This window comes from Metopolophium dirhodum, chromosome 1, assembly GCF_019925205.1.
Source record: "Metopolophium dirhodum isolate CAU chromosome 1, ASM1992520v1, whole genome shotgun sequence".
In the NCBI taxonomy this organism is placed as follows: domain Eukaryota; kingdom Metazoa; phylum Arthropoda; class Insecta; order Hemiptera; family Aphididae; genus Metopolophium; species Metopolophium dirhodum.
This window is the reverse complement of record NC_083560.1, coordinates 10,347,900-10,360,096: the sequence shown is the minus strand read 5'-3', so window position 1 is coordinate 10,360,096 and position 12,197 is coordinate 10,347,900. Positions and strand designations below refer to the sequence as shown.

The window sequence follows — 12,197 nt, the reverse complement described above, 5'->3', positions numbered from 1 at the left end:
TATTAAATTGTATGCTTAACAAAAAATTATTATATTTTTTTAAATTTTTGCTTCAATAATATGCAATATGCATTTTGAATTTTGTCAAAATATGCAGAAATATGCAATGACCATTAAATATGCAAAGTAATATAAAAAAAAAAAAATCGCCATTATAGCTTGAAACTATTAGAATTCGTATAGATTTTATTAGAACAATCCCAAAAATGTGAAAATGAATAAATCTGAGCTCAAATTATAACAAAATATATAATTTATTATTGAACATACAAAAATACTAGTGATGATACAAGAAGAACGTTGTTGAAATTATTTTGATAAATATCCCGGTTAGTACCTACTTAAACTTTCATAGCAACCTTAAAGACTATATAGTAGCACCATATTTTCGAACAAGAGACAAGTGCGGGAATATCGCAATGGACATTAGGTAACAACTTACTACTCCATATGTATAAGACACGGACTAAGATATCAACGTGACGCCAAATAACCTAACTCGCCCAATATAGAACCTATACACAAAACAAATAAGTCACGTTGCAGCACCATCAAATTCATCAGCTTGTCATCTGCATCAAGGAACACCGCTTTATTGTGAGTGAATAACTATTTTAAATTTGTTACATAGACGTATGCAACATAATTAAAACAAAAGTATTGTTAAGTAGTTGAGCATAGGTATATTGGTGTAAAACGTAATAATTTTTTGAATTTATTGAGGGCGTATTATTGAAGTTTTATTGAATTAAAGGGTATTATTGAATTATTATTGAAGTTTTATTGAATTAAAGGGTATTATTGAATTATTATTGAAGTTTTATTGAATCAAAGGGTATTATTGAATTATTATTGAAGTTTTATTGAATTAAAGGGTATTATTGAGTTATTATTGAAGTATTATTGAATTAAAGGGTATTATTGAATTATTATTATATTAAAGGGCAATTATTGAATTATTATTATTATGAGAAACGTATTAAATAAGTGGTGAAGTGATTTATGGACAAAGAAGGTACATCTCCCTTGAACGTAGCTAATTCATTGTATAACACTAGTGTAGAAGACGAGTTAAACGAAACGAATAGACAAATTGAATTATTAAGCCCGATTAGAAGCCCAGCCCAGTTGAAAACCCAGTTAGAAGCCCAGTTAAAAGATAACCCAAGTAGAAACCCAAACCCAGCACTTAAACCCATTACGCGTAGCACAGTTACAGAGAGTTTTGAATTTCAATCATTAGATTATACAACTAAAAAGCGCGCAAGGAAAATGGTGGTTATAAGATAGAAGACGCTTTTAAATTAATACCACTATGTACAGGAATAGACGATATTTATCAATTTATAAATGCATGCGACATGGCAGTAAGCTTAGTAGAGGAGGCAAATGCACCAACGCTAGTCAAATATATTACTACAAGGTTAACAGGTAGAGCATTAGAAATGATTAAATATAAAAACGTGTCGAAGTGGACATATATAAAAAGTTATTTAACAGACGCATTCGAGGTCACCGCTACGGCTTCAACCTTACAAATACAATTAAATTCTATTAGGATGCACAATAACGAAGACGTAAATGATTATTGCCATAGAGTAGAAAAATTATATTACCAACTATGTACCGCCAGTACACTAGGTAAAATAGATACAGAAGCAAAAATTATACATGAAACACTTAAGGAACAAACGCTAGCAAACTGTATTAAAGGATTAGTAGAACCGATTAGGACAATAGTAAAATCACGTAATCCAAAAACCCTTGAAATGGCTAAACAGTTATCGAAAGCTGAAGAGGTCGAATATAATACGGAAAAGGATAATTATAGGCGTAGAAATGAAAATTCAAACAGAAGTAGCTTTTCACGTAACAATAATAATAACTATCAGAGAACGACTAATACGAATTACAATAACAGAAACAACGGAAATTTTCGATCAAATAACTTTACGAAACCGAATAATTTTACGCGAACAAATAATTACCAACGAACAGATAACTTTTCGCAACCAAATAATACTAACAGGCCAGTAATAAAGTGCTATAATTGTAATGGAAATCATTATGCATCGCAGTGTAGAAACAATCCAAGGACTAACTATGCAAATAACAGTAGCAACAACCGTCCACCTAATAGAAACAATTTTACGCAATCACCAACGAACTATAATATACAAGTAGCAACATGTACATATTGCAATCGAAACGGGCATAATATTAATGCATGTTACAAAAAACGAAACGATGAAAGTAGACACGACAATAACTCGGGAAACGCCAACGTATCGAACGAAGGGCGCGGTACTCGTTCGATAAACCAGATTATCGCAGTACAACCAATGCACGATGCTACCACATCGTTACAACTATAGAAAATAACCATATAACATTTAACTCGTCCGCTGCTAAAACAAAAAAAATACACTTAATGATAGACACAGGTAGTCAGGTAAACACACTCAAAATAAATTGCTTGCGCGAAGATTTAGAAGTAGACGAAACTCAAAGAATAAAATTACGTGGGATAAACGAGGACCTCATTCAAACCATAAGGAAATTAATAATACCGATAGAATTAAACGGGAAAAATATCAGTGCAGAATTTCATATAGTAGGAACACGATTTCCAATTCCCAAGGACGGTATTCTAGGAAACGAGTTTCTCTCAGCTAATAATTTAATAGTAGATGTAGCGAAAAACAAGTTGATTATCCAAACGACCTCCCATTCACCAACAATGATTAATGAAATCGTAAAGGAAACCAGTCTATCAAATTAAAACCACGAACCGAAACTATTATAGGAATTTTGATTGCCGACCCATTAGTTGAAAACAAGAATATTCTAATACACAAACAACAATTAGTAAAGGATGTGTTTTGTAGTAATACAGTATCCATCGTTAGCAACGGTAGGGCAATAGTTAGCATGATGAACATATCAGAAGAAATAAAGACTCTAACCAAAACTGATTTAAACAAAATACTTTACGATACTGAGTACGAAATATATTCAGTTGAAACAAAAAACAATCACAACGAACGTATAGCAAGACTAAAACAAATGATAATAACTGAACACATGGACGAAACTGAAAAACAATCTATTTATGAGATATGTGAACGATACAATGATATATTTCATATGGAAGGGGATATTTTAACTTTTACAACCGCGGGTACACACTCTATTAAATTAAAACAGGACCAACCACCCATATATCGTAGACCTTATAGATTACCTCACGCACAACAAGACGAAATAAACTCGCAAATTAAAAAAATGGAAGAAAATGGAATTATTGAGAATTCTAGGAGTCCCTGGAATTCCCCTTTGCTGTTAGTACAAAAGAAAATGGATAATTCAGGCAAACAAAAATTCAGAGTAGTGGTAGATTTTAGGGCACTTAATGAGGTAACCATAAATGAATTTCACCCTTTGCCAAATATTACAGAAATACTAGATCAGCTAGGAAACAGCCAGTTATTCAGTAGTCTCGACCTTTCTTCGGGGTTTTATCAAGTGATGATGGACAAAGGCTCACGGGAGTTAACAGCCTTTTCGACTAACCAAGGTCACTGGCATTTTAAACGAATGATTCAGGGAATGAAGACGAGTCCCGGAACTTTCCAAAGAATTATGAATTCAGCCTTAGCAGGTTTAATAGGAATTAAATGCTTAATATATTTAGACGACATAATCGTATACGGGAAAAATTTGTATGATCATAACGAAAAGCTAATAGACGTTTTCGAGCGATTAAAAACTAACAATTTGAAATTACAACCAGACAAGTGTAATTTCTTAAAAAGAGAATGTATATACTTAGGTCATGTCATTACGAAAGACGGGATAAAACCAGATGAGCGTAAATTAAAAGCAGTAGTAGAATTCCCAGAACCAACAACAGTAAAAAACATAAAGTCGTTTTTAGGACTAAGCGGTTATTACAGGAAGTTCATAAATTCGTATAGCGCAATAGCAAAACCATTAACTAATCTTTAAAAAGGACACTAAATTCGTATAGAGTAACGAGTGTCAAAAATCATTCGATACCTTGAAATATATTAGTGATGAACAAGTAATAGATATACCCAGAAGGATAGTTAAATATAGACCATCAAACAGAAGTGACTACATAAGAGGGTTTGCAGAGACACCTTTCACTCCACCACCGTCACCAAGATAATAGTAAAAAAAAAATAATAATATATAGAAAATATATATAAATAAAAAAAAAAAATATATAATAATAAATAATAAGCTAATTAATTAATATTAATAATAATTATATGCAATCAAATAATATAAATTATGTTTCAGAAAATAAACAAGGGAACGTCAAAATAAAATATACGTTAACCATTAAATTAAAATTATAAACATGGGCGGAAATGCACAAATACCTTTAGATTATTTATTTACATTACATGCAATCGATTTTATTAAAGAATTAAAGGAAGTATTATTAACTAGTGCGCATATTCAATTAGTACGAAGAAACATAGTATACGTAAGCTGTTTTGAACACCATGTACTAGAAGCAAACAATAGAACTACCATTATCAGAAGAAGAATTAAATTTAGTGATGATTCCTTTGACCACTTATCTTCATCCATTTTGTAACCTTACACGTCCGAATAGATCAATTTGTTTAACTATAGGTGCAGTATTAAATCAATTAATTAATAGACGTATCATTACCACCGATTTCTTTTTATAAATAAATCCTTGTAAAAAAAAATAAATAATAATAAATAAATAAATAAGAATAAATCAAATAAAAATAAATAAATAATAATAATATTAAATAAATAATAATATAAATTATAAATACGTACAAATAGAAAAAAATAATACGTAAAAATAATATTTCATAAGTAATATTAACAGAAATTAGAATAGTAGTAATATTAACGTAACTATCGTAATAAATAATGAAATTTTAACTATTTCAGAGTATAAAAAGAAACGAAATATAAATACACGTAAAAATTTAATATATAAAAGATTTTAACAAACATGAACGAAAACATACCATTGTCGGCAGAACTACCATTGACACTACAAGCAATAGATTTTTTCAGAGAGCTGAAAAACGAATTATTAAACGGGCAGCACAACCAGTTCGTCCGGGGGGATATGATTTGTGTAGGATGTTTCAAACGACATGTCATAGAGGCTAATAGGAAAATGACTATGCCGTTTACACAACGTGTTTTAAATCAAGCTATGGTACCGGTAACTGCATTTATACACGCAGTAATTGTTAACCCTAGGGCAGATAGTTCAATCTGTGTAGAAGTCGGAATGCTTTTAGAGCAACTAATCTCACACGACGTATATTATCCACGGACCATATATTCGAAGAGTAAAACATAAGAACAACAAATCAGGAAAATTAAATATAGTAGTAATATGTAACTATAGTAATAATAATATGCATAAATTTAATATTTTATATATATATATTCTAGCTCTCAAATCCGTTTTTTCATAATGGATTTCGAATTCACTATGATCAATAGCACCGGAATATTATTGGTATCCGGCGCCATCTCCAACAGTTTAGAAAAATATAAACCGATGAAACTGGAGGGGAATCCTCTTGTACTTACACAAGACGATAAGTTAAGGAGGTTCCGGCGCCGTGACTTGGGAAAAGTTGTGCAAACAATCAAAAGGGTATTCCGGAGTAAACCAAACTTGACCACACCATTGTTGGACCAATTATACAAAAGTATAAACCATCAGGGGGAGTCGACTTTGTCAACGGTATACCTACAGAAATATTTGCACATCGATAGCAGGGAGCCAATAATAGTTTTTTGGAACGGAACCAGGGCCGGATTGGCCCATCGGGATACCGGGAAACTTCCCGGTGGGCCGGTATCCTTGAGGGCTGCTATGGACGCAAACAGTTTTTAATTTTGTTATAAATTGTCATGAATTTTTTTTTCATATTTTTTAATATTTATTATTTTTATTTATTTATTTACAAATAAATTAACGAATAACAAATTAACAAAAAAATAATAGTAATGACATAGATAAAGATAAAACTATTAGTTTTTTTTTCCATAATGTTAATGCATTGTGTATTAAAATTGCTTGTGTTTTTTTAACTCAATATTTTATTTATTGAAATATAAATATTTATGTTAAAATTATAGGAAAAAATAAGCAAAGAGGAATTAGATTTATCAATGTTTAAAAACCTGGAGTCCTTGTTTTGGATAGCTTTTTTGAGTTCCACCCTCACCAACCAGACATACAAAATCCATTTGTTTCAAAAAAAGTTTTTAAGAAGATAAAACACAACGTTTCTGACTATCATATAATTGGGAAGCACTTTTTTGTACTGTATGTTTGGCTTTTAGTAATGAAAATAATACTTTTATGTCAGGAATGTCAACATGGACGCATGTTCATCAACGCATAAATGAACATGAAAATAGTCAAATGCATAACAAAAGTATTGAGGCATATTTTTTGAACCACAATAAAAAAAATATAGATTTTTTACTTTTTTCTGATCAGATGAATAAAAGAAAGGAAATGATAAAGAAAAACAGACAAATTCTAGAACGGGTGATTGATGTTGTCAAGCTTATAGGGAAGCGAGGGCTAAGTTATCGTGGTAATAAATATGAAGCAGCTTATACTCTTGAAGACCATTCTTTAGATCATGGAAATTTTTTAGAAATTATTCTATTATTAAAAAAATTTGATATTGTTCTAAATGAGCACTTAGATTTAGTAATTAAAAAGAGTAAAGTGTCTCATGAATCTGGGAACAAAAATCGTGGTGGACTGTTTACACTAATATCAAAAACAACAATTAATATGGTTATTGAGTGTATAGGCCAAGAAATTAAGACATGTATTGCACGAGAAGTACAAGAAGCAGGAATGTTTGCTGTCGAACTTGATACCACTCAAGATATTTCTGTCAAGGATCAATGTTCAGTCGTATTAAGGTACGTCAATAAAAATGGTGTTCAGGAACGACTAATTGCTGTAATTAATTGTATAGACAGTTCTGGAAAAGGTATTTTTGAACTCTTAAAAAAAGTTCTATACAATAATAATTTAAACATTGAAAACTGTATTGCTAATGCCACAGATGGGGCGGCCTCCATGCAAGGCCAGTACAATGGGTTTTCGTCATGGTTAGGTAAAGCTTCACCTGGGCAAATGCACGTATGGTGTTAAAGCCATGTTTTGAACTTGGTTATATCAGATGTTACGAAAACACCAATATCTGCAGCAACTATGTTTAGTTTAATGAACAGTTTGGCTGTTTTTTTTAAGGAGTCCCATAAACGTATGAATGTTTGGATGACTAACAATCAAGATAATAAAAACAAAAGGCTACAAACTATAGGTGACACTAGATGGTGGTCCAAAGACTTGTCTCTTCGAAGAATATTTGGAACCCCGAATAATTCACAGAATGCTTTATATGTTGAAGTCTTAATTTCACTACATGCTATTGAGGATTCAGTTCAGTTTACTCCAGATGTAAGATATAAAGCCACAAGTTTTAAAGAATCATTGTTAAAGTACTCAACATTATTGACTGCATTTTTGTACATGAGAATATTTGAAATAACAACTCCACTGTCAAAATATTTGCAGACATCGGATATGGATATTCAAAAAGCATACATTATGGTTGAAAACACTGTAAAACAATTGAAATTATTAAGGAGAGATGAAGCTGGCCTAAAAAAGTGTGTTGATAATTTTATTAACACAGCAAATATCAAATTGGACGAAAAAACCAAGAAGAAAATAGTGATATTGACTTTATTATTGAAAGCAAATTACCCACATTAAGGTCAAGAAAAAAAAAATGCAATTCGATGATAGAGCAGAAGATGAGCCAATAATTGATCCATATAAGAAATTTGTTGTTGAAGTTTATAATGTTGTCATGGATGGTGTAATAAATAGTTTTGAAAAACGATTTTTGTCAAATTCAAAAATATATGCTGATTTATCTTGTCTATCTCCAAGCAACAAATGACATTAAAAATGGTCTTCCAGCTGAAGCACTTGATGTTCTAGTCTCAAAATTAATAAAATTTGATTCAGAAGTTACTGCTGATAAATTAAGGACAGAATTAATACACTTTTCTAATAACTGGGAGTCATTAAAAATAAATATTGCAGAGTCCTATACCTTGAATCACATTGATGATGAAGATAATGATGATAATGATGAAGACAATTTAAATAAATACAATAATTGCACAACACTGTCGACCTGTAAGAATTGTGCTACCTGTTGTTATACACTACTTAAGAAATTTAATCTTTATAGTAATGCTTATAGCACATTGACTTTAGCTTACAAATTTTTACTTACTTTGCCAACGACACAAGTAAGATCATTTTTCCTGAAGGTTTAACTTAAAATATTATAAGAATATCCTTTTCTTTTTATAGGTAGCTTGTGAGAGATCATTCTCTATACTTAAATGTATTAAGACCAGATTGAGAAGCACATTATCTGATTCATATTTAGAAGATTTTATGCTAATGGCAGTAGAGAAGAAAATGTTAAATGATATTGACACAGAAAATATCATTAATAAGCTAAAAAAAAAAAGTGCATTACTCAATAAAGAACTCTGAACTCTCATATTAAATTATTTTGCTATATTATGTATGTGCAAATTTTATTTTAATAAATATAAGTCAGTAAACAAAATTGTAATTTTTAAAACTTTATATTGTGATTTGTGGGGGGGGGGGGGGGGGAGTTGAACCACCTATAAAAACACGAGTAATATTATGTATAACATTAGATATTATAGTATAGAGGGCCAGTCTCAATAATTTTCCCGGGCCGAAAAATTCTGCCAATCCGTCCCTGAACGGAACGACAGATCTAACAATTGTAAAAAGATTAAGGTTAAGGGGTATATTAGCGTTTTTAAATATAACGGCGTACAGTGATAGGAATAATAATGAATTTAATTTAAAACTAACTAACATAGAAACAAGAGAAACCTTATATTCAGGGTACATAGGAAAACTTAATAAAAACGGCAGGATGTTAAACTTATTAGAAGCACATGGATTGGTGTGCAATACGAATCATCATATCACGCATTGTCACGATCCAATTGCTGATGTAATTTTAACCAAATGCGTTTTTGACTATGAAGTCACGAAAATAAGGCCGATATATTTGTATAGACTAGGTAGAAAATATAGGAAAAAATAAAAATATATATAGAGATTTTTAGGATAATTTCACGGTGAAGGTAATTACGTAGACTTAACACAGTTATATTATTTTAGATTTATCGAAGAATTAAAAAAAATATTAAGCACCGAAGTACATATTTATAAACTTAAGGAAAATAAGATGGAATCGGTATGCTTTAACTGGCACATATTAAAAGCAAACAAAAGATTAAACGAACGTTATGATTTCAAAAATTAAATAAGATAACCAGAAATATTGAACTCTTTATGAATGACCATTGTAACGGAGAATGTAAGGAATTACTTAAATTAATAGAGAAAACAAGAGATCCAAGCTATATACTCGAATATCCTAAGTAAATGAAATTATGTTGACATATATGTGTAACAGTTTATTATATTATTCACATAACTTATCAATTGGTGGAAGATTTATTATAACTAACAAATATTGTATTCAAAAGGGGAAATATAAACTTATATTATATAATAAACTAACATTTTAACACTTCTAATATTATAATTTCAGGTAATCAAAATTTATATTATTATGTATTCAAATTTTATCTTATTGTAAAAAAAAAAAAGAACACAATGTAATTAAATAATATTGTAAATTACATTATAAATGTAAAATGTCATAAAATATGTATAACAAATTGTAACCTATTATAACAAAATTGTAAATGTAAAACATATATATATCTATCAATTATTGTAACTTGTTATAAGCAAAATTGTAATGAAAGGTAAATATTATAACAAATTGTAAATGTAAATGTATACCAAATTGTAAAATCAACTACTGTTGACTATTGAACTTAAATAGTATTGTTAAAGATTCTTAACCTTACAGGCTAATAATCTTTTTTTTGGCAGGGAGGTGTAAAGGAATAGCTTTACGTACTCAATTCATGTATTAGTATATAAGTATTATTCTACTCGGAGAGGCAGTTCTCCTTGAGTTGTTATGGTCTCCTAGACGTAACCTCATAGTTAGAAACTACATCCTATTTTGGCAAACTAATCAAGGGGAGCGACCAACAACAAGTTACGAGCGGCGGTTGCGAGAATAACAACTTATTGAACCAGCTACATACACCGCCCCGTCCATGCGCAAGATCCATCAAAGAAACCGACATCATATATAGGAGGGCTGGGAACACAGTAAAGACAGATGTACCTGGACCAGCAACGCAGAAGCGACTTCACGCCACTAGCCATATACAGGACGACGACGACTACTACTACTATTACCACGACGATACTATACATTTTATATTTGTTCTAATAAAACATTGTATTATAAATCTAATTTGGCTACCATTATTTCCAAATCATCTACATAGTGAATCCCTGAAGGGGCAGCACGTAACATGTTCAAGCATGTATTAGAAATGTTATACCTAAGTTAATATAGAACTCTCACCTCCGCAGATGGTCTTTGGTTTTAACGATAATAATAATATTTCGTTTTCGCGTAATATTGTGGTGGTCGGAATTTTATTTATTAAACAAATAACGTTTACGTCACTGCGATTCGAACTCAACGACGAGACGAGAAATAATATTATCATCGTCGTCGGGTATCGAAAATCGAACAAAGGAATACAATAAAAATACCGTAAACATATAATATAATCAAACGCATTGTACGTTACCCGGCTTTGTTAAAATTTTGTTCTCGCGGGTCGTCAGCAGCTGAACTCCTCTCGAACTGTATGCCGTTATAAATCGGACACCGCAAACGAAAAATTATAACAACATTACACCTAGTTGTGACGACATGTTTGTAGGCAGCGGTGGAGCGGTGGAGCGGTGGAGCGGTGTCGTCGCAAAACGGATAAAACGCGAAATGCGTAAAAAAAAAAACGCGAACGGTTGATAAAGAATTGTTATATAAAAATAATATGGCGCGTAGTGCTCTGCCGACAGATTCGTATCTTGCATTCGCACGCAAACACGCAAACGCGAAACGCCCGAACTGAAACACTGAATATTGTTGTTTATATTTTTTTAGTACGCATAGTTCCGATCTAAGAGGTGTGACAACACTTCGGCGTTGGCCAACCGGGTGCAATGGTCTGAGAAGGGCTGCCAATATTGCCGTACGGGCAGCTGCGACGACGACGCCGACAGCATTGCTGTTGTCTGCCGCCGCCGCCGCCGCCGCCACCGCCGCCGCTATCATATTATCCCCAAATCGTGGTTGCAGCTGCCGCGACACGGGCGCGCGCGCTCTCGCAATCAGCTCGCATCATTGCAGGCAACAGACGCCGCGCGTCCCCGCGACCCCGCCAATCGAGACGAGTAATAACGACGTTTCACGTTTTTAAATGCTCAAGCACCGTCTTCCGACACAACATGCGGCAAATATTATATTATTGACGACAACATCGTATACTGTGTGACGTCACGTTTGGTCAATACCTTCGACCGACTATTATCGTAGTATACAATTTATATAGCAGCTATCAGAAGCTGCTGCTGATGGCCAACCACGCGCAACGCTACTGCAATCATTCGATGCTATCATTTTTTAAATGCTATAATCATTTTTCTAATTACAATATTATAGTATTGACGTGTTGTATTTCATGGATAGTAATGTAATAGATATATGAGTATAATATAGCTGGCAATGGCTATCCCGTTATCCCGATAAGGCGATAAACAATTTATAAAATATCTGGCTAAGGTACTGTCTGATCAAGGGCGTCCACAGGGGTGGGCAAGTAGGGGCAGCATATAAAAGCATATGTGCACGTTTTAATGCAAAATTTAAAACTTTAATTTAAAAAAAAAAATTCTAAAATGCAAAAAATGACCTTAAAATTTAAAATCGTCAAAAAATAAAAACTTCTTATTCTATTTGTGTATATTATAAAACGAGTATCACATAGCTAGATTCGGAAGAAAATGCAAAGCACATCGAAATCCCAACCTTAACCATTACCTATGTAATAAAAAA

At 32.0% G+C, this 12,197-nt stretch overlaps 2 protein-coding genes across 3 annotated transcripts in view; one reads left to right on the top strand and one right to left on the bottom strand.

Annotated features, from left to right (window-relative positions):
* LOC132936956 (bromodomain-containing protein DDB_G0270170-like) overlaps positions 1 to 12,197 on the bottom strand; it is a 57,590-nt gene that overhangs the window by 21,490 nt on the left and 23,903 nt on the right. The window contains exon 1 of one of the 2 annotated variants that reach the window (XM_061003769.1): positions 10,888 to 11,190. The exons of the other annotated variant lie outside the window; for it this stretch is intronic. The gene's annotated coding sequence lies outside the window, so the exon portion shown is untranslated. Of the gene's footprint in view, positions 1 to 10,887; positions 11,191 to 12,197 lie in introns of those variants that run through there. 2 annotated transcript variants of the gene reach the window in all.
* LOC132932835 (uncharacterized) lies at positions 5,522 to 9,342 on the top strand. Its single transcript, XM_060999187.1, has 2 exons — positions 5,522 to 5,835; positions 8,888 to 9,342. Exons 1-2 carry the CDS (start codon positions 5,522 to 5,524, stop codon positions 9,240 to 9,242), a joined length of 669 nt encoding a protein of 222 aa, XP_060855170.1. The 3' UTR covers positions 9,243 to 9,342.

Excerpts from the sequence above, each read along its gene's own strand:
- LOC132932835 (XM_060999187.1), top strand. The coding sequence starts at position 5,522 with ATGATCAATAGCACCGGAATATTATTGGTATCCGGCGCCATCTCCAAC. Across the intron at positions 5,836-8,887 it reads GAGCCAATAATAGTTTTTTG|GAACGGAACGACAGATCTAA; the intron begins GAACGGAACCAG and ends CAATCCGTCCCT.